Source organism: Anoplophora glabripennis, unplaced genomic scaffold (genome assembly GCF_000390285.2).
Source record: "Anoplophora glabripennis isolate ALB-LARVAE unplaced genomic scaffold, Agla_2.0 scaffold1113, whole genome shotgun sequence".
Classification (NCBI taxonomy): Eukaryota; Metazoa; Arthropoda; class Insecta; order Coleoptera; family Cerambycidae; genus Anoplophora; species Anoplophora glabripennis.
In genome coordinates this window covers 20,518-45,267 of record NW_019417231.1, presented here as the reverse complement: position 1 = coordinate 45,267, position 24,750 = coordinate 20,518, and the positions used below count along the sequence as shown (strand labels likewise).

General features: G+C 31.1%; 1 protein-coding gene across 2 annotated transcripts in view; it reads right to left on the bottom strand.

Annotated features, from left to right (window-relative positions):
- LOC108914647 (MMS19 nucleotide excision repair protein homolog) overlaps positions 1-24,750 on the bottom strand; it is a 46,982-nt gene that overhangs the window by 2,004 nt on the left and 20,228 nt on the right. For both annotated transcript variants that reach the window (XM_018720493.2, XM_023456067.1), the window contains exons 5-10: positions 18,534-18,677; positions 16,671-17,934; positions 16,462-16,613; positions 9,067-9,170; positions 3,078-3,222; positions 1,613-1,783 (exon numbers count right to left, since the gene is read on the bottom strand). In XM_018720493.2, coding sequence (XP_018576009.1) covers positions 1,613-1,783; positions 3,078-3,222; positions 9,067-9,170; positions 16,462-16,613; positions 16,671-17,934; positions 18,534-18,677 — 1,980 coding nt within the window. The remainder of the gene's footprint in view (positions 1-1,612; positions 1,784-3,077; positions 3,223-9,066; positions 9,171-16,461; positions 16,614-16,670; positions 17,935-18,533; positions 18,678-24,750) is intronic.

Below are 24,750 nucleotides of genomic sequence, written 5' to 3'. Positions count from 1 at the left end.
TATATATATATCAATTACATAAGGAATAACTAGACTAAAACGGTAATCTTTAAGAAATAATAGAAATTGTGATTGTGAGATACTAGATATCCAAATAATTTACATAGCAATTATTTCTTGAAGACTTTCTCATGAAATGCTTTAGTCAATTTTTACAATAAGACTAGTGAGAATTACTGCATTTTTTAAATTATATACAGGGCGTTCCTTAATAATATGTGAATATTTAAGGGTATACTTCTACATGGAAAATTAATGATAGTTTGCTTTATAAAGGTGCATATACAGTATAAACTCTTTAATCTGAACTTACCTTAATCTGAATATCCACTAATGTTTCGATGGTACGAACAAAACTTCAGATTACCAAACACATACACTCACCCGCACATGCACAAAGACATGGCTACGACTATCTAATTTTAAATTAGATAGTCATAGCTATGTGAATAAATATTTAAATATTTCGCACACAATTGATTTGTAAAGATCTATATATAGATTTTCAGCAAAACGGATATTTGGGATGGCAGGTACTGAAAAATAAGGTATTCGAGAATTCTATTTTCATATTTAGGAGAGTAATCCTATAAATAGAAAATAGAAAAAAATATATATGAACATAGCCTAGAATTGTCCGACAGAGATGGTTGTAACACTTTTAAGAAGCATTTTAGAAGCTATGTACACATAAACCTTATTTTTATTTTTTATTTTACTTTTGAATATGAATACACAATTCTCAAACACCCTATATTTCAAAACACTTAACACTAACATTTATCTATTTTATATGAAATATACAAATGATAAAAATATTTTAAAAGTAATTAAATATGAAAAAAATTAGATGGTTAGGCTTCAAAAATAACATCCTATGTATAATTTTCTTATACAGGGTGTAACTTTGAGTGAGGGTCATATTTATACAGAGGCTTCCTTTGACTTTTAGAAACACATATTAATAGTTTATTTTTCAAATTCTGTTGTAAACATTTATTTTAACCTTTTTTTAGTAATTTTGGTACCCCCGCCGTTGGAGTAGTGTAACCTCAAATAACGGCGGGCTTTAATTGCAGCGCATGAACAATTCCACACCATTCGCCGCACGTTATTTTTTCAATGATAAATGAAATACACAAAAATAAATAGTTTGTTGATGGCTTCCAGTGATGAAAAACATTCAAATTCAGTTAGATGAGTACATTTGGTGACAGTAGTCACCAAATGCGGAACAACATGACGCCCTTCGCTTCGTCACTGTTTACCGGCACTATCTCCATGTATTGTAGGTTGCCTACAATTCATGTATTTGTAATATATGATTACAGTGATGATGTATACAAGTGTTAAAGTGTATTTTAAACAACTAATTATAATTCTCGACTTTTTATTTAATTAAGATATAAAAAGAATTTCAGATTCATATTCAGGGAAACACATACTATTACCCCTATAAAACTGACCCCACTTAAAGTTACACTATGTTTATTCCAATATTATAATAAAATAAATAAAGTTATCTATAAAATAAGAAGTTTGGTCTAATTTGTGGTCAAGTGTGTTCCCAACTTTCTAGAACACCCTGTATATATTTTAATTTCTTACTTACCATCGAATGTTCATAGATTGTGAGTTTCAATATCCTTGATAAGAAATCTTCTAAATTTTCTTGTAGTATTGACTCATTATTTACAATGAAGCTTTTTAATCTTCTCAATATATTACATAACACTTCTGGATCATTACATTCTTCCAAACAGAGAATGACCAACTTTAAAATCTGAAAAAGTTTACATGGTGTTTAGAAAACAATTCATACAGAAAATCAAAAGTTTTGAACTGTTTAAACATAAATTATTTATTTACCAAATTATATTTGCAAAATATGTGTCACTCATAATCTAGTGGTAAGAATGTTTACTACATTCTTACCACTAGATTATACCACACAAATTACTGCTCTCTGATGCTCTAAGTGTAAGTATACAATGTAAATAAGGTAATTTTAACTATTGATATTATGAGATTACTATGTATACTGCATATGACTACAACCTCATGCAGCATTGAATGACTCCCACAATATCTAGTAAACAACTAAGATCCTTCACAAGTATCTGACTGATGGAAACTTTTTTGGATTGCTTTAGGGGCAAAGTTAATCAATACTTTTTATGCAAGGATATACCATGTAGGTAACTAAGTATTTTTTTTTATTAGTTTTTATTTGTTAATATCGTCGTTAATATCGTAAGTACTTTAGAGAGAGGAAGAGTAATATTCAAATTTTAAATAATAACCCTGTAACTATAGTCAAAACTTTTGAGAGACGGACTTTTGATGTATGGACATATGGCATTACTTTATTTGGACACGTTTTTTTAGTTGATTTTTATAAAAATTCCTTTGGTACAAATATTAATTTTAGTCATTTCATAGAACAAAATTTATAAATATAATTGGAATCAATTACATGTCAGTATTAAACAATATGGATTTAAAGGCAACGAAAAGTGTCCAGTTGCAAATTGAATGCATATTGAATTGACCCTCGCACTATGTCCATCTCTCTCACTCTCTCTATAAACTGGTGGTCCGACTCAGTCATCATTCCCAATTGTCTCTTTTTTGAGATATCTTTTCTTAGATGTAATAATGTCGATCCTGCTGCCAACTGGCCGCGGACAGCCTAACTTTTCCTAAAATGTCAACAATCTTGGCCATATCTAATGGCCTTATACTTCGAACTTATTTTGAATGTGGGTGAGATATAACCTTAAAAGTATGACATATCTTGACAATATATCAGTAGGCATTAAGTAGCAATGACAAATAAAATATGAATAAAATATATTGAACAACTTTTAATACATCACAAAAAACATATCTCTTCTTAAAAGATCAGAAGAAATTTAGAACTACCCTGTGTACATCATCAGTAAGTTATTCATACATATAAAAACAAATCTAATGATTCTCTTAACTCATATTAGAATACCCTTTTATTTACCACTTTTATGTGTTCACAAATACAATAAATGTATTAAAAGTTATAAATTTACATAAAATTTTACCTTTTTGAATTGCAAGAGTAATGCTTGTTCAGATACGCATTCTATTAGATATCCAGTGGCAATCAAATACGATTTTTTTTCTGGGCTGAAGTTTGCACAGAGTTTATTTGTAACTAATACAAAAAATTTTTGTTGATATAATAACCTACAAAAAAAACAAATGTTACTAATTGAATAATTATAATAAGGTATATGTTCCATAATTAGATCAGTAGAATTTCAGTAAAACGTACTAAAATTATGTTGAGGGATTGGTGGCCTTGCTAGAGAAACTAGGAAACTAGTAGTAAATGATTGCTCCGAAAGTTTAAAATTTGTTAACTAACAACCTTACCCATAGACCGCACATCAACAGTTGATGCAAAATACAGTAAATCCTTATGTAATTGGAAAAAAAGCAGAAGTGCCTGAAAGAGGTAGGATAACAATTACAAGATATCTTATTTTCTTAATAAAAAACATTCTTTACTTTTTTTAATAGTATCTTGTTTATTGTTAGATGGACCCAACAAACCCTATATGACTATGCTCGAGAGGGAACGTTCTATCCAAATATGTAAAAATATACAGGGTTTTCCATTTAAATGAACAAAGTTAACATCCGCGGCCATTTTGTTTGGACTTCATTTGTTTTTCAAATGTCATTTTCGCAAAATTCATAATAAATAATAAACTTTAGTATTTTACATTTTTTTATCTCTTAAAACAAAAAAGTTAAAGGGGGGGGTCAAAATATAGTGAATCACCCTGTACATATACAGGGTGTCTCGGTAGTTGATACAAAAAAGTCGAGTACAGATAGATGAGGTCAAATTAATGTCAATTTTTCATATAAATTTTTTTCATACGGGCCTTCGTTAACAAGTTATGGACCTTCAAGGGTGAAAATTAAAAAGTTATTTTTATTTATAGTCTCTAAATCAAGGGTCGGCAACTGGCGGACCGCGGTCCAGTTCCGGACCGCGGAAGGTAAAATACTGGACCGCCAAAAATTTTTTTAAAGTACAAATTGCTCAAATAAGTTATTTAAAAATGTTTTTTACGTTTAAGTGCCAATCTTATCATTTTTTCTAGTATTTTACAATTGTGTGTGTTTTGAGTTAATGGTTAGTAAGCAGATTAAATTTGAGTCCAAATTAAAATAAAAAATAAGAAATGTGAATTTTTTTCTGGACCTCGTTAAAAATTTTCAAAAGTATCCGGACCCCACCTAAAATTACTTGCCGACCCCTGCTCTAAATCATTAACTTCAGCATAATCAAATTCAGTGATTGATAACACATGCGTACAGCTTGTTTTTGATGCTGTAAGTGAAATTCATTATGCCCAGAACACCAGAGACGGACTATGCCCAATGGTTAACAACCCAGAATTTTTGCATAGATGATGATCCCAATCTGCATGTATCAAAAATAAGTTCCCTGAAGAATTTTCCAACGAAAATACCCTCTCCGTAAAATTAACAGTTTAGGAAATATTTGTGATTTTATGTCACAGTGCACATCGAGCGGCGCCTCCACCATTTTTTGTTTCTAATTTTTAATGCTAATGTAATTTTTATTAACAAAATTCGTCAAACATACTTTACACATAACTCAAAATAGAAGAACAAATCAAGAATAAGTTATATTTAAAAAAATAATTTAAAAGAAAGAAAACTATAAAAATACATTTTCAATATGGAGACCTTCCTTCTTCACATACATTCTAAGGCTACAAATGTTATTTGTTTGTACACGAAAAAGGGTAATAATTTAATAGGCCTATACATGTTTTGAGAAACATCTGAATGGACATCGATATTTGGAGTTTTTGAAAAATAATTTGCAGCTACTATTAGACTATGTTCGATTAGGCACCCAAAGAATCATTTGGTTCATGCACGATGGGGCTCCTCCCCATTTCAATATTGATGTACGAAATTATTTATCCATTGTGTTTAATAATAAATGGATTGGGAGAGTAGGCCCAATTTCATGGCCACCACGTTCTTCAGACTTTAACCCGATGAATTTCTCGGGAAGTTTAGTGTACGCAAACTCAGTACAGACAAGGGATGAATTGCTACAAAGAATTAATTACCATTGTGATAATATTAGACAGAAATGCTTTTTACAGACAAATAACATTAATAGATTTAGGAAATGTGTGGAGGTGGAAAGTGCCCATATTGAAAATGTATTTTGATAGTTTTCTTTCTTTTAAATTATTTTTTTAACTTACTTTAACTTATTCTTGTTTTGTTTTTCTATTTTGTGTTATGTGTAGTGTATTTGTCAAATTTTGTTAGTGAAAATTACATTAGCAGACAGTAAGATATTCTAGGCTCTTATTTTAAAAATATGTACGCTTCTAAGATAGTAATTATGTCCAATTAAAAATTAAAAACAAAAAATGGTGGAGGCGCCGCTCTATGACATAAAAACACAAATATTTCCTAAACTGTTAATTTTACCGAGTTGAATCAAGAGGGTATATTGACCAATTCTTCAGGGAACTTATTTTTTATACAGGCAGATTGCGAACGTCTTCTATGCAAAAATTCTGGGTTGTTAATTCAGAGAAGTTCTTGGAAGTACATACCTGGAAATTTTAAGTGAAATGCAAAAAACTGTATGATTTCTCCATGTATGCCCTTCAAGGTATCGTTAATTATGCGCATGCTGACCAATAAACAAGTACAATTAGTCGGTAACCGTGGAACATGCACCGGTAAAGGTAATTGTTAATTGCAAACAAAATCGCGTTTTACAATTATATTTACACGTATCCCGAGCATACTAAACGGTATTTTAGCAACAACAATTAAGCGGAAAACGGTCGGCATACAGGCAGAGTGGAACCAAAGGGTCGGGTGACACCCTAAAAAGTGTAAATAAATATTGCATTTGTAAATGATAGTTACACGTATGCCTATTCGAAATTCAATGGTTTTTGGCATAAAGTGCACAATTTCCAAAGGGCATACAGTTCCCGAAGGTCTAACTAATTTCACACCTGTATGACTGTGTATTAATTGCACAGGTATGACAATGATAGTTACACGTATGCCCTTTTAATATATCATCCATTATGATGAGATTCATTATAAAAATCATTGGAATACAGTTTGTAAGGGATCTACCTTGTGGCATACGCGAAAAAAGAGTGCAAATTTTTAGGTTATATTTCAATGATAGTGCCAAGTATGCCATTTTTATTTTTGTTAAATATTTACAAATTATGCATCTTTGTAAAACGGCATACAAATCGGTTGGAACAAAATTGATTTTATCTGATAAGACAACCGTGCAAATTACCAAGCGCATTGCAAATGAAAGTGCCACGTATACCATCATTATTTTCGTTAAATATTGACATAATTATGCAAAACGTTTGGCCAAACGGCATACGAATGGGTTGGAACAAAATCAATTTTATCTGACAAGACAACCGCGCGAATTACCAAATGTATTGCAAACCATAGTGTCATGTATGCCATTGTTATTTGTCGGTAAACATTGGCATAATTATGCACGTTTCTCAACCGCATAAGAATCTGACGGGATTAAAATATTCAATATATAAATTATATTATTTCGAAATACTATACAGGGTGTTAAAAAAAGAGTGTAAAATATTTCAGGAGGTAATAGTATGAACCAAAATAAGCAGAAAAGTCTTAATAAACATGGGTCCGCAAAGTAAGGGTTGCAGAGATATGGACCACTATTCGTTTTTCAAACATTTTATTTTATTAGGAATAAACCGACAAAGGAAGCTTTTAACAAACAAAAAACAAAGTTACAGAAGATGTTCAAAGTGCCCTCCGTCCATTTCCAAGCAAGCACGACATCTTTGTCTCAACGATATTCGAACTCTTTCGAAAATACCCTCCTTGTTTTGGATTTCTTTACACTTTTAATTAATCCGTAGCTGCAGCTCTTCCAGGCTATTTACAGGAGTACCATACACTAATGTCTTCAAATATCCCCAAACAAAGAAATCTAGAGGGTTCAGATCAAGCGATCTTGGAGGCCATAAAACAGGTCCGGCCTTTCCTACCCATCTATGTGGAAAAGTTTGGTGTAAATGCTCTCTAACGGCCATGGAAAAATGAGCTGGAGCACCATCATGCTGGAACCACATTTGTTGTCTCTGGTTCAAAGGAATGTCTACCAAAAACTCATACAGTGTGTTCTGCAGAAAGTTGAGGTAAGCAGCGCCTGTTAATCGGTTTGGTAAAACAACAGGACCTAGAAACCTGTCACCTACAATACCCATCCAAATGTTTAATGAAAAACGTGAAAATAAAATAAAATGTTTGAAAAACGAATAGTGGTCCATATCTCCACAACCGTTACTTTGCGGACCCATGTTTATTGAGACTTTTCTGCTTATTTTGGTTCATACTATTACCTCCTTAAATATTTTACACCCTTTTTTTTAACACCCTGTATATTATGCTTATTTACTGAGCAGTAAATAACATTGACATAGAAATACAATAACAAAACAAAAACCTTAAGTCAAATAAATAATCTACTTTTTTTCAGTTAAAAAAACATTTCATTTTATTTGTTACAGCTTATGCAGAATCGATTTCATTTGTCATAGAAGTATCATTTGAAAATGAAAATGTTTACAACTGTTCGCTACATATTTAAAAATTCTTTTTTCCTGATGAGTAATCGCCTACTAGGATTTATTCTTGGTCGTGCATGATTACATTTACAAGAAACCGATTGATTAACTCTTCTTTTTTCTTCTTATTTTTTTCGAATAATCGCATATTATTATGTAAAGGAAAAATTGATCTATAAAATTTCATCAATAAAGTTTTATGAATTCGGTAAATTCGTGTTAGCGATGTTTCACTTTGATGTGATAATTAATACTCCGATATTACTTATATTAATCTTGGTTTGAGTAAGTTATTATTATTTTTGGTTAGTGATACTATATTTTTCTTTGCAAATCAATCTAATAAATAAAAATATCAATAATTTGTGGTAGAGGCTGATTGATTCATATCAAATATATTTTACTCTTCTTTGTAATTTTCGAACGTAAGAAAAATATTTTATTAGTAAATAAATACATGTGCTTTATAATTTAGTATTATTTATAAATGCCTGAAAGAGGTCTAACGATTACAAGTTAACATCCGCGGCCACTTTGTTTGGACTTCATTTGTTTTTCTACTATCATTTGCAAAAACTTAATAAAAAATTGTGCAACTTTTGTATTTCGCATTTTTTTATAACTAAAAACAAAAAAGTTAAAGGGGGTCAAAATATAGTGAATTGCCTTGTACGCGCATTTCGGCCCAAATAGCGAGCAGGGATTTAAGGGGTGAGGGAACACGTGCATAATTAGCGATACCTTGAAGGACATACGTGGAGAAATCATACAGTTTTTTTGCAGCAGGCTGACGGCCTATTATACATATAATAAATTCAACTTGTAATTTATAAAAACAGATTTGTTAATATGACTGAATGTTGAATACATTTTAAATTATGCCCTTGGACGGATAACTTACCAACTGCTTTTATTGATATCTATTGTAGCACTATATTTACTTTCCATGACAGTTATTTTCAATGAGTCAGTGATTGGCAAATTAAAGAGTAGTAAAAGCAATGATACATTTAATGCAAATATATAAATGTTGTACCAATTATCAAAACAAGTTTAACTGAGGACATCTACCACCCTATATCTTTGGAATCATGGGCAAAAAGTAATCTAAGGAACAAGGTCCTAAAACTGTAATGTTGGTTTTAGAAAATACCTTGCATAATAAATGTATTCCAAAAAACATTTTTATTTAAAATCAAATTTACCACTTTTTTCTTATTTAGCAGATTTAGATATATGTCCCACATCATGAGTAGAGTATCATATTGCATTTTTAATAACAATAATTAGTGCATTTGGGAAAAAATGTTCAATCAATATTATGAAATTCTAATAGATTTTTCTTATGTAACGTAAAAATACTCACATTTTTTTGCAATAACTCACTGGACTAAGAGAATCATAACTATCATTCATAATAATTTTAAATCCTTTAGCAACTGTATCATCTTGTTCAAGGTAGAGTAGTAACTGAAACATATATTATATATATATATATATATATATATATATATATATATATAAGTAGAAAAAAATGGCAACTGGTAACAAAATAATGGAATCAAATTATCAAACATGTATATAGCCCGCCCAAGCATGGAAGGGTCTGGTATTGTAAGTCAAATAAGGGTTCAATTACAGAATTTAATGACAAATAACATAACAGAAAGAAATTTGACATATCTTTTAATTTTGAAACGATATATAAGGAAAAACTCAAAATTTTGAGTAATGTTTTTCAATAATAGGACATTTAAACTCGGACACTTTTTAAGAATAACTCAAATATGTGTTTAGCTGTGAGTACACACAACACTCAACTTTTCTTTAATAAAAGATGTCATTGTGAATGTGCATTTTTAGATACAGTTGCTGCATTTCCATGTACATAGGTAGTAACAGTTGGAGTTATATAGGTGCTTTGAAAACAAATCAACCAGTCTTCGTCTGCTACAATACAAAATAATATACAAATCAAAAGAATCACTTGGTATTGGCAATTCTCATTTCTCCTGTCGTTCCTTGAGTTCACGATCCTTTCACACATATAAATTGAATAAAATTTGTATTGACATCACACTTTACACAAGTTTTTATCAAAATTACACTATTTACATGAAAAACAAGAAAAACATGCTCAAAATTTATTGCTTTAAAATAAATTTGTCCAATTGTAGGGTTTCTTTCATTCCCAGCATTCCTATTAAATCATTCTTGATTTTGCACTTTATGTCATCACTAGGTATTCATAAAAATGATCACATCAACAACATAGAGCCCGGTATGATTATGACACCACCATCTAATATTGATGATAAATGCAAGGAGTGAATTTCACTTTGGTTAGATCAAGTTTCTTCATAATGTTATCCAACGTTTCATACCAAAGTTGGCAGACTTGTTTTAACCCTTAGACAGAATCAAGACTGTGCCACTCAAATTCTGTGCGCAAATTAAATATTTTTAACACCTTAAACGGTGAATTCTCTAAACTAAATTATTTTTTAATGTATTTGGTCGCTCTGTCACAGAATTCTCTAAGTTCAGACTTAATTTTATTAGCCTTAGTGGCATTGTTTAAACGCCTTAGTGCAGCATTGGCTTTGTACCCATAAAAATTATTCTGGCATTTTTTATTCAAACTGACAATGAGCTTTTCAATAATTTCATAAAGATCGGGAGATGCGCAGGTTTTATTTTCCAAAGCCAATACAGCATTATGGAACAAACCACTGATATGGTGTATAAAATACAAATAAATTTCTGGGATAGAAACTCCATCTTCACTCAGCTCAGATTCTTCAACATCGCTTACAAATTTCCAGATCAATTTATCGCAATTACCTTCGCCTTGGCTCAAAAAGTAGCTTTTTAAGGCAGGCCATTTTTCCATTAGCCTACAAATTGCTGGATATAGCGACAACCACCTTGTTGGAACATGACAAAGAATCTGACCCCTTCAATTTCTACAAATTCGCAAAAATCTTTGAGTGACAGCATTTTTTGCAGATGAAGTAAATTCGTTATAAATTTTAATTATCAAAGTTTCCACATCTATTGAAAGGATTTTTGCAGCAAATTTAGCAGCATTATTGCAATTTCAATTTGCCGAAATCAGACGAGGTACATCATTTTTTAAATGCGTAAAAACAGAATTATAATTTCCATAATTTACAGAAGCATTATCTGCAGCATAAGATGATACTTTGTCAATAGGTAAATTAAATTTTTGAAGAATAATTTTGAGTTTGTTGTAAATTGCCTCTGAAGTTTCATTGGCATCTTCATAAAAATCCAAAATTCGCTCTTTTAATCCAACATGTACATCAAAAAAGCGAATGCAAAGTGGAAACAATTTCCTATTGCCTTTATTAGATGCATAAGTGGCAATGGAAAAAAAACTACAATTTTTTAAATCTTCGAGTAATAATTGTACAGATAACATTTTCACAAATTGCAGCAGATTTAGTTCTGCCACAAGACATCTTTGTGACAATTTCAGAGTCTGAAAATATTTTTTTGTTAACTTTTGTACCACAGTCTATTGACAAGTATGAATGGTGATGTTGTATGCCATGAAATGTATTGGTAAGTTCAGCTATAATAGTGTTTGTATCGACAGAAGTTCCCGGTTGTCTCAGGAATGAATCCATAAATGTATCAGCCTTTTTCGTGTTTATTTTATTTTGATGTCCTTGTGAATTATGATGCTTCTTGACGATGGCTATACCGTCCCATTTTATGGTAAATGAGATACCGTATATTTTACATTTTGCTAATTCATCAGAATCATGGTCTTTTGTCAGCCACTTATAAGATTCTTCCCATGCTTCATTATAACCGCAGAGACGTCTTTTACCAGTTTTACCACTGACCTCGGTTTGCTAAAATTACAGTGAATTTTTAAGAATAAATAAATAACACAAAACAGGAACATACCATCTGCATATTTCAATGCTTGGAAATATTTTACTAATACAACACAAGACGAATGCACGAGTAAACAAAAAAACAACACAACACAAGATGCGATCTTTTCATTTGTTAAAACTTGTTAATGAAATAGCATGACAGTTTGTTTAGCCCTAGATGCAAACCTTCGCATAGAGCATAGAGCTACCGCTTACAACACCAGCTACTTGAGCTACAAGATACCAGATGGCGATGGTATCTGAACTTATTTACTAGAATTACTGAACAAATTTGTGTTCGGTTTGCCTTTCATTCTGGACACGAACAATTGAGTTAATTACCGAACAGTCCGGACGAAATCCGGACGTCTGGCAACCCTAAATTTATCACCTGGAGCAGTAATCACAAAAGACTTGCAATGCAGGACTAAAACATTAGTTCACCAATTCTTTCTGCTAGTAATGTGAACCATAGCCTCTGAATTAATATACCATTCATTGAATTCAAGAATGCCAGTTACTAATATTGAACTCAGACACTCCATAGCATAATGTCTATACTTGTCACAGTTGTAACATATAACTGCTAATTTCCAAGCTTAGAAATCTTCCCTAGAGATAGAAGATGAAGCATTTTCATTACTTAACAGTCTCAGCCGCTCTTTCACCAAGTCTGATATGAGCATAGCTACATAATTATGCAGCACCACAATAATTGTAATGATGAGGTAAACTAATAAAAATTATTGCAGTAAGAACCCCATCTTCTATTTCATTATCAATGGACTGCAACTGTTGAACTAATTTGATTTTCTTATTGACATAGTCTGCCATTTCTTTGCACACATCATACTTGATATTCACTTTCCAAAGAAGCAACACGGGAAAACCTTTTATACAGGCTGTTACAAATTCGCTTCTCATTACAGGGTTCTTGGAAACGGTAAGAGGTATGAACTAGCTTAAATGGGGGCAAAGTGCGTAATCTGGGGACCAAAATTATGCCTCTAAAAAATCAAGGCTAACATGATAATGATACGTCGTTCATGAACGCAGGTAGGTACCAATAAAATTTCTCTTCTGACAGTTTTAATAACAACGCTGTCATATAAAGAAATATTTAATTAATAATAAGTTGCTCCTCCTTAAAAGGATATAATTTTGGAACAAAAGTTGCATTTTTCCTTATCACCAACAGTAAAAAAAAAATCAAATTCTACTTCTTTTTTTGTTTTCATACATTTTTTAAATTTTAATCCTTTCACTACTCCAGACGTATATACTCGCTAAAAATTTATAGGGCTCAAACTGCTCCAGACGGATTAATTCGCATGAATAGTTAAATTGGATTGTAATAAATATTTTTATGGAAAGAGGTACTGGTAATAATACCAAGATTGTTCATGTTCCTTTCAGTTTCTATTTAGTACATATACTGTATTTTATTCAAAATAAAATCGTAAAATTTATCGTAAATCGTAATTTAACACGCCATAATGTAAAACTATAAGTGGTCTAACTGCTCCAGACGTATATATTCGCACGCGATAAACTTTCGCGCACGGCGCGGTAGCTACGTTCAGACGTATTGCGCAGCGAAAGAGTTAACCAACAGTGGAATATAATACAACTGCGAACTTGCCTCAAAGACTGCTGTTATAAAACTAAACTAAATAAAAATTGTTTTAAAGAGATAAGTATAGGTATACAAATTTATCTAAATATTTTATCTAGTTTTCAATGTTTTTTGAATTATCGTACACTCTATAATAATAATAATAATAATCTTTAATTCGTAAAAACATTAACATTTACAATGACAATGTAAGAGCGAAATGGTGTCACAACAGTTTCCCTAAGTTAGTTTAAACAGTGTTCCAAATATTCAGTTACATTATAGGGTTCAATATTTAACAAAAATTGTTTAATATGTTTTTTGAATAAATTTACACTGTATCTGTTTAAGTGACGCTGGTAAACAATTGAATAATTTAATACACATGTAATGTGCATTCTTTTCTGTTAGAGTTAGTCTGTGATGTGGGTACATTAGATTTAAATTTCTTGTATTATACTGTGATGATGAGTCTGTCATAAAATTATTCCAGTTTTTCTTTACATACATTAAGCACTCAAAAATATACAGAGCCGATATAGTCATTTTTTTGCTATTCCTAAATACCGATCTACAAGATTGGATGTAAGACATATTATTAATAATTCTTATAATTCTTTTTTGAATGACCCCAAAACATAATTCCATATTTACAAATAGATTCGAAACTACCAAAGTAAATGATTTTTGTAGATGTACTATTTACATATTTACTAATTACCCTGATTCCATATATTACTTTACTTAATTTAGCAGCGAGTTCATCTATATGTTTTTTCCAATTTAAGTGTTCATCTAGATGCAGTCCTAGAAATTTTATACTACTTGCTAATTCTGCTATCTGATTGTCCAGTATGATATTGTTAGGTCTGTTTATTTGCCAGTAACTTGATGAAAAAAGTACTAGTTGAGTTTTATCATTATTCATGATGAGACCATTCTTTGAAAGCCAGTCTTTTGTTAATTGTAAAAGTACCTCACTTTGTGTTATGATTTCTGGCATGGTGTCTGCCCCTACCAGTAAATTTGTGTCATCCACATAATTAATAATTTTCTGATTTGAATTTGTGGGTACTTTTGCAATATCATTTAAATATATAATAAACAATAGTGGACCTATGATACTCCCCTGCGGGATTCCTATATTGATCTTCAATTTTTCGGAGCTAAACACGCCGCCGTTATGATTTATGCATACTTTTTGCTCTCGGTTTGATAAATAGGAGACAATCCATTTCAGAGCCGGACCTCTAATGCCGTATCTTTCTAATTTTACTATGAGAAGGTCATGATTTAAACAATTATAGGCTTTAGCTAAGTCTAAAAACACACCCAAAGCTAGACATTTACTCTCGAAAAAATTAATGATGTCATTTGTAAAATTATAGATAGCTGTATTTATAGATCTACCCTGTCTATAGCCATGCTGACTATGACTAAATAAATTGCAATTATTCATAAAACTTGTGAGCCTACGGACCATTGCTAGTTCAAAAACTTTTGAATATATAATATAAAAACACTATTACCGTAATGCGTATAAAATATAAAATGATTTTTATACGGTTCAATAATATTTATCTGTGTACCGCTCGCTACGCACATCAATAGAATCTATAATCGTGTATAGACTGAGTTACACTGAACGTCGGTCTATATTCTATCTCTGTCTTTTGCACTTGGTAGGGAATAGGGAAATGCTTTTTTAGTTGGGTGTAAAGGGACTTGATTTACCAGTCCTGAGAAACGTCATAGCATAAGCGTAGACGAGGGGTCTAATTCCATGGCTATAATAAATTTATGAATTAAAAAAACACAATTGGGACGTTTTAAAATGCTGTAATAATTGAAAGGAATCAGTGCCGGTTATAGCAAACCGTAAAAAATATTAGATGTTATATTTTATTATCTTTTTTCAATATTTTCTATATCTTGTTGCCTTTTACGCAGACACGCCAATGGATTTTCGTTCCCGGCACGCTTCATCCCCCTTACTAGTCCAAAAGCTAGCAATTAGTCACTCTCTATAATTTCCACCGTGGAGTATAAGTGTGAAATCCACCTAGTTATTTAAACTATTACCATCACGCCTTACAATAAAACATTTATTATTATTAACTATTACCATCACTTGGTCATAAATAACTCGATAAGTTGTTGTGTCAAAATTAAAACATTACAATTTTAAATTTGTAAGCAACATAATATTTTATGCATGCTGCGGCGACTTGCCAAACTTTATGCCAGAAACAACAAGATGACGATAAAATCGCGAGGAAAAATGATTAAAGAGTTTGTTGACGAGCATACAAATTAACGGAATAAGATGTTATTGCACATGTTTATCTGGTGACTGCACTTAGGCACATGCGCTCGTATTGCCTGCATTTTTGGTTTTTAGGCTACGAGCAGCTTCGAAATAATATCACGTACACCGATGAATCCCATGATGTGCTAAGTCCGATCTATAGCAACCTTTCCGGCAGAGTCCTTTGGAATGAATACATTGAAGATGAATTTTTTCAGACAAAAGTCTTCAGTATTGGGGGTCATGAAAGTTTGCAAGAAATGTAATAAAATTTCTAAGGCCATATTGAAAAATAATGAAGTTGATGATGCTCGTGGAAAGACGAAATGTTACATATAAAAATTGATTATGCCATTCGATAGAGGGCAAAAAGTGGCCATGAGAAAGTGCTCTTCTTTTTTCAATATCACCTCAAACAAGGCTGAAATGAAACAAAAACGGATTTGCAAAATTTCGGTTTGTTTCAAATATTTCGAACACCAATCATGTTAGCCTTGATTTTTTAAAGGTATAATGTTGGTTCTCAGATTACGCAACTTTGCCTCCAGTGCGTATCTCTTACTGTTCCCAAGATCCCTGTACTGAGAAGCGAATTTGTAACAGCCTGTATAAATCTAAATTTTTAAATATACTTAGTTAATTCATTAGCCCAAATTTTATTAATCTATGTCGAATGTATTTCAAAACATTAGTTTAGATCAAAAACATTTTCTTAAAATTATCTGAAAGGGGTAATCCTGTATACCCAATATTTGCCAACGAACACAAATTTTTTATTCACAGTATAGTTCGAATAATAATATAAGAACAAAGCAAGAGTAGAATGATATACGCTGTATAAGTAAAATACAATTTAGGAAATAATACTTCTCAAAATATGAATTTCTGTGGTTGTACCTATAAAAAAAAAGTTTGATTAGTACGTACCATATCTGACCAAAGCTTTGCAGTAGAGTGATTTCTCATAACAAGTGCTTTTGTGATCCATGATAATGTAATAATTACATTAGATTTATGAGTACTGAAATAATACAGACAGTCTTGTTTAATGTTATCCAAACTTATAACCAAACCGTCACCTAAAAGTTATGCCAATACTAAATAAAATTTAATAAAACATGTATTATTATAATTACCATTTGGATGTTTATTAATAATATTAGCCAGTAGTTGAACGCTGATATCTCTGATCGAGGTATTTCCATGTATTACAGAAATTTTTGTTAAGAATGCAAGCATACGAGAATCAGGTGATAAGCCATTACGTACTCTTGATATTAAACCATCCAACAGTAATAAATACAATTCTTCAGAATGTTCGTAACTACTAATCACATTTATTTGGCATGATAAAATTTGATTTTGTAACTCGGAATCTAGAGAACCGATTAAAATTTTTAATACAGAAGATATATGCATTAGAAATTCAAAACTTAAATCGTTATTGCAATGTATTTTTGTTGCTATAAATTTGTTTATAATCTCTTTTTGTATAAACTTGTTTATGAGATTCATATTATTACATTCCCGCTGTAACAAGTTCCGTGTATTTTTTACGGCAACTATTGCGAGCTCTAAATCTTCAACAGCATACGAAATAAAACAATCTGTGACGATTTCTCTGAAATGTTCTAAATCAGCAATAACACAAAGGGCATCTAAATATAAATTAAGAACAGAAGGATCAGTTATTTTAGATTTATATAAAACGAACTCATTTACTTCAGCTGGGTAAAAAAAGGATATATTTTTTAAACAATTTAGCATAGCTTCTCTTATTTCTATTGACGCAGGTTTTATAATAACATCATGTAAGTGTTTATATAATGATAGCCTTACATTTAAAGATAACATTTCTGCTAAATCTGCCAAAGATTCAAAACCTGCTGAACACAAATTGCTTTCAATTTCAGTAGAAGCTTTCAAACATAACAAAGGTACGGTATCTAAATGATCATTATTAATAAATATTTTTTCACTGTTATATTTTAAATGTGTCTTAACAAATTGTAATAATGTTCTGAGCAGAACTGCTTTTTGGGTAGGATCATGAGAAATTATATAAGTATTAGTTAAAATCGGTACTATCTCTTTTACAATATAAACTGAGGATTCTTGTGACCCCATAGCTGTGTGTAGTAATATGCTTATAGAAGGCTGAAATAATTTTGAGTCCGGCAACAAGTTTCCTCTCAAGGTGGTCGTAATATTATTTAAAAATGAGATAAAATGTCCTTTTTCCGATAGTGATATTTTATTTATTACTGTTGTCAAAGTGTTTAAACATTCCCGTTTTACCGAGTCATCCACATTACTGAAAACTTCCTTTTGTAACAGAGACCATATTTCTGTAGCATATGTTAAATATGATGTTGAAGAAAAAACGTTACATCCTTTTCTCTAAAATTAAACAAACATTATTAAAATCATGTTTAAAACCATACATACTGCACAAAATACTGAAAACGTTTCATGTTTATAAATATTTTATATTGTTATAATTAATTTAGAATTAACAGAGGGAATTTGAAAATTTCAGATTAAAAATTTCTAGCGATGGCTAAATGAGCTTTATTTTTCAAAAACAATCCTAAAATTTTTTCAATATATTAATGTATTTTGCAATGATTACCTAAGCGATTTAATTTTTTTGAAGTTTTGCAACATTTACTGATTTTAAAAAACAGAGGTATGATTTTTTAATAGTACAATTTTTATATACGGTATTGTATTTTTTTTTGCATATTAACATGACTTGATTTGATGAATAACAAAAATTTTTAGAATTAGTTTAAAATCTACAATGTAAAGGTAGGTAGATATACTGTCTGTAAAGGTAGGTAGATATAAAATTTAACTTACTGTACGTTTCCAATTTCTTTAAAAAAATTTTCTTTTCGTTTCATTAAAGCAAGTTGTATTATCTATTTTTTTTTATTGAACAGTACAATTTATATATTCTTACCCCATATAGTTTTAGATACAAATTATGTAATTACCAACAAATTCAAGGAATCAAGTTTAGCAATCTGAAGAGAAGATTCCAACTTTTCTAGAGCAAGGGGTATGCAATATTCAGAAAATTCCGGTATGGCACATAAGCATGGAGATAATTCATTTGCTAAATCTTCTCTTGTGATATCCTGAAAGGAATAATGAGTATAAATACATTTATTAAATTAAAAAACATATTAATACAGAATGATGCTTAACTGTATACATATATTTTAGACAGTAGAACTGTTTACTTCATAATTACCAACAATTAAGTTTTTTTTGTAAAAAATTTAGGAGTAAAGAAGTCAAATTTAATACAAATGACTTTTTAAATAAAAACCTGTTGGGGACCACTGACTTCAATGTGGTATTTACATTTAATTTGTCCATTATGAAGAGATCAACTATGCAGTGCAGAACTCAAACTCTAACTTTTTATATGAAAAAGTATTAAAAAGATAAATAAATAAGTATTTATACGAAATGTCAAAGAAATTTTGAATTATCTTATAAAAAAATGTTTATGACAACTCCCGCCTGTTGCCATCTTTATTCAGCAACAGTTTTCAGCAATACCCTCTGCAATCTGTTTATCGACATTCAGTTTATAAACTCAATTATTATTATTTTATTATTAAGAATTGGATGATTATTCCGAGAATCGAGAATTAAACACCAGATAGAAGATTGCATGTTGATTGGCGCACGTTAAAATTGTGATAGATTTAAATTTTTATTATATATAAAGTTTTGCGTAAAATTATTTAAAATTACTGTTTTTTAAATACATTTTCTAAAAATTTTTATAATTTCAATATGTTCTTTATTGCCAATAAATATTTTTAAAATCATAAGCAATATGTGTGTATGCAGAGAATATTTGATAATTAACGAAATCTAAAAGTATTCAAATTTTTCCGATTCATTCTATATTATGTTAAATCAGTAATTGATTTAAATTCATTTCAATACCTACCGCACTCGAGAACTCAGATCTCACGTGTTATTTGCTACTTTGTCTGACAACTATCGAGAACTAAAAGTATTCGAGTACTTTCAGAAAGAATTCGAAAACTTTTAATAATCGGAGACTACTCGATTTCTCATTCGAGTTCTCCCATCGCTATAAACAACAAACAACTCAATGTTTTGAAAATTGTTTTGTACTAGTGGTGGGCAAGATCCGCATCATACGTATAAATCATACGGATCTCTAGTGAGAATCGATTCATGCGGATCCCGATGCAAAAATAATTTCGTATGTTTCGCATCACCGCATCAATGTGAGTTGGGACTGAAGTGAAGTGAATCGGTATCAACTGATTCTCGTATGCGATACAGGAATGAGTAAGTGGGAGGCGCACACATAATGGGAATCAGTTCATACGTATACCGGTATAAGAATAATTTCGTATGTTCTCATCACCGCATCAATGTGAATTGAGAATGAATTGGTCTCAACTAATTCTCGTGTCCGATACAGGTCGATGAGATAAGATGCATTAGAAACAGTTTAGTGCATAGGAAACTAAATATTGATATGATTATTTATATGAAATTGTGTAGTCTGAAACAAACTTGTAAATGTAATGTAATGTAATGTAAATGTAAAAAGTAATTGTCAGAGTGATGTGTATTTCGTATTGTCAGTGATGTGTATTTTGTATTTAAATGTTGAATCGTTTGACCGAAAATAAATTTAAACATTAATTAATTTGAAAATAATTTGATGCTCAACTTGAGTTCGAATATATTATGGTTTCGTTTCCGCTTAAGTTCATGGTTCTGCTAAAAAATGAATTTATAGATGATTGCAAGAAATTTGCAAATCTTGTCCTGGTATATTGACAGGTGATTACCTCGCCTTAAATTAATTTATAAATTAATAAATAAAACACAACAGCAATTTGTGCTTTGACTGCTGCTGTACTTTGTAAAAAGAGAATTTGAAACAAGTAATGCGATAGTTCTTTCTTATATTGAAATTTAATTAGAAAATATACGCGACAGAGAGTGTGATACTAGATACAATATATGAAACGGGAATGAGTGAGCGACGAGCGCACACATTTACAAAATGTACAAGTACAAACTGTACTTGTAGATGGAGAGATTGGTGTCAAAATCTCCCCTGATCGGATTAATGGCTAATTTTGTTTTCAATGTGTTGGTCGTATGTTGTACAACAGGGTTTCAGAGTTTGCTGACACCCCTTGTGGGGCAGGCGTTGGGTGTGCGGGGGTAAATACGAAAATCGCCCCGTGATCAGATTAATGTCAGCAACTCATAATATATATTCTAGACCTTCGGGGGAGTACGAAAATGAAAGTTGCTGACAGCCTAGTTGGGGCAGGGGCGTTTAAAACGGGGTCAAATGTACCACTTACCGAGCGCACAAACTGTATGCGTAATCCAGGCGGTATCTGTTTCGGGTTGGGTAAAACGCATATGATTGGAGATTTTTGCTTTAACGGCTTCCAAATAACATCAGAAATGATAATTTTTCTATGCAAATAAAAAAAAACGTGGGTTTAATTGTTATTGCAAAAAAGTATAAAAAAATAGCAAAAAAATTCATTTTTTTCTTAGATTTCTCGTCGACAACTTAGCAACTATTCATTTTAACCAAAAATGGAAGAGGAAAAAAGTTTTGTAATTAAATTTTGATCAAGATAGAGTTAGTTGCAATTCGAAAAAATAAATATTGTTATTGCAAAAATCGGAATAATCATTTAAAAAATTGCAAAAAATGCTAGTTTATTTGTCAATTTTTTTCAGACACTTGAATAATACCCAGAATTTTCATACTTTTTCCAATTAAACTTCTTACTGCATAGAATCATCACACCAAATTTTCATCCAATTCGGTTCGATAGTTCTTACATAATAATTGTTTAAATTTTTTTTTAATTAAAAAATTTTCAAAATCAAATTTCTAAAAATCTAAAGCCTTTGAGTACTTGAAAATTTCACCACAAAAAGAAGAGCTCTCAAGCTTCAAAATGATTTTTGAAAAATTCAAGTAGGACGATTAGGTGAGCCGTGGTGATTGTTTAAACATTTTCGCAATTTTCACGCTTATAAACAATTGCAATACTTAATTTAATGTTTTTTTCAAATTTTTTTTAAATTTTAAAATATGGTTTGAAAGTACTCGGAGACGAGTATTTAAAAAAAAAACCTGATGATCCGCCCATTATTTTCGGGCGTCCTATTTAAAATGTCACTCAAAGATATTCAAGACCGCGTGAAATCAATGAAATATCAGCGGTGGGGGAGCAAACGCACAGCTACTCCGATCTGAATTCTCGAGTTCAAAAATGCTCTGAGTATTGCACCCATTGCCAAGGGCAAATGTGTAAAAATGCTTACAAAACAGTGGAAGTAGACGAGTTCGAAATTGATTTTGAAGAGGATATGTCGGAAGAAAGTACAAGTGAACTCGACAATCAGATTTCAGAGTTGTTAGAAAATGATATTTTGCAGTTGCAGGACTAGGAAATCGACGACGAAATAGATTGTGATAATACTGATGAGGCATGTGAATTTGAATTAGATTAGATTAAATGTAAATAAAAATTGAAATAAATAGTTTAAAATTTGAAAAATCATGAAAAGTGTGTACTGTTTATTGAAGTATCCAAAAGATTCTTATACTTTTTTATATATAAATAAAAAATAAATTTTAGATAAATATTTTAAAAGTAAACGAAAAAATTAAAATTATAATTATTCACAATTTATTTTTTTTGAAAGATTTTAGAAATTTATCGTACAACTAAAAATTAATACCAATTTTCAGTTGTTTATTTAAATAATTATTGTTTAAACAATTTTATAATATTTAAACAAACTTACTAGTATTACCTAGTGCAACATGCAAAAATTTTGGTCGTGAATATTAACATAGTAAATAAATAAACATAATAAATTAATAATTTTTAAAAGTAGGTAACTGTTTATCGGCATGTCAAAAGTCCAATAATTAATAATAAAAGGTAGTTGAAAATATGATAATTGAATTTTTTAAGTTGCGAGACATCGATTTAAAAAAAAAATCATCGAAATTGGTCCATTAGAAGCTGAGATAAGTGAAATTTTTCCGAGCGTCGCAGTTTTGAACTCGAGAATTCAGATCGGAGTAGTTGTGTGTTTGCTCCCCCCACCTCATTGATTTCACGTGGTCTTGAATATCTGAGTGACATTTTAAATGGGACACCCGTGATTGCAAATTTTGAAAATTTATATCTGGAAAGTACTCAAAATGACAAACCTATTAGTTAAAAAAACAGCCCTTATATCCTTATAGTTTTACTGTAAATAAGGGTTAACTTTAACGGGCTATAACTCCAAAAATAATGAGCAGATTATCAGGTTTTTTTTTAAATATTTGTCTTTCCGAGTACTTTCAAACCATATTTTAAAATAAAAAAGAATTTGAAAAAAACATTAAATTATTGCAATTGTTTATAAGCAGGAAAATTGCGAAAATGATTAAACAATCACCACGGCTTGCCTAATCGTCCGATTTGAATTTTTCAAAAACCATTTTAAAGTTTGAGGAGGACTTCTTTTTGTGGTGAAATTTTCAAGTATTCAAAGGCTTGAGATTTTTAGAAATTTGATTTTGAAAATTTTTTAATTTGAAAAAAAAAAATGAAACAATTAGGTATTATGTAAAAACCATCCCACCGAATTGGATGAAATTTGGTGTGATGATTCTATGCAGTAAGAAGTTTAATTGGGAAAATTATGAAGATCCTAGATATTATTCAAGTGTCTGAAAAAAAAATTGACAAATAAACTAGCTTTTTTGTGATGATTTAAATGATTTTTCCGATTTTTGCAATAACAATAATAATTTTTTCGAATTGCAACTAACTCTATCTTGATCAAAATTTAATTACAAAACTTTTTTTCCTATTCCATTTTTGTCTAAAATGAATAGTTGCTAAGTTGTCGCCGAGAAATCCAAGAAAAAAATGATTTTTTTTGCTATTTTTTTTATACTTTATTGCATTAAAAATTAAGCCCACGTTTTTTTTTATTTGCATAGAAAAATTATCATTTCTGATGTTATTTGGAAGCCGTTAAAGCAAAAATCTCCGATCATATGCGTTTTACCCAACCCGAAACAGATACCGCCTGGATTACGCATACAGTTTGCGCGCTCGGTAAGTGGTACATTTGACCCCGTTTTAAACGCCCCTGCCCCAACTAAGCTGTCAGCAACTTTCATTTTCGTACTCCCCCGAAGGTCTAGAATATATATTATGAGTTGCTGACATTAATCTGATCAGGGGGCGATTTTCGTATTTACCTCCGCACACCCAACCCCTGCCCCACAAGGGGTGTCAGCAAACTCTGAAACCCTGTTATACAACATACGACCAACACATTAAAAACAAAATTGGCCATTAATCCGATCACGGGGGATTTTGACACCAATCTCTTAGGCTATTGTACATCCACAGTGAATACGATTCCCTGATGCGGATCTTTATGTTGATACAATTCGCATCATGCGGATCATTAAAAAGATCCTATAGCCCATCTCTATTTTGTACTAGTGGGAAGTGTTTTATTTTATTTAAAGCATGTTTATGCAAAAAAAATACTATTCTTTTAATTAATTTTTAATATGCAATAATTAAAGGTTAAGCATTTACTATGTAAGCCAGTGCTGCTTAGTTTTCTGTTCTAAATTAATTACTAACTAACTTTAGTTGGCTTATTAATTAAACATATATTGTAGTATTTTAATTGCCAGTGTTGCGAGAAACAACTACTTCGCAGGCTATATGTCCCGACCGGCATTGAATTATACCTCGAAAGACCTAGTGCAACAGCTATGATCGTTCGTCAGTTTAACCTACTAGGCACAGACCGGTTTCGGACTTATTAGCCCTCATCAGTGTGTCATAGGTGAGACAACCGATGAACGATCCAGCCGTTATGCGGCCATATCCACATGCCAAAGAGGTACATTGTACACGGAGCGCAAATGACTCCATCTATCGTAACTCCCAACTGTGCCATTCAAATGTCTACAGTACCAATGACACACTGATGAGGGCCAATAAGTCCGAAACCGGTCTGTGCCTGGTTGGTAAAACTTACGAACGATCCTAGCTGTCATACTAGGTGTTGCGAATATAATTCAATGCCGGTCGGGGCATGTAGCCTGCGGAGTACTTGTTTTTCCCAATAATGGCAATT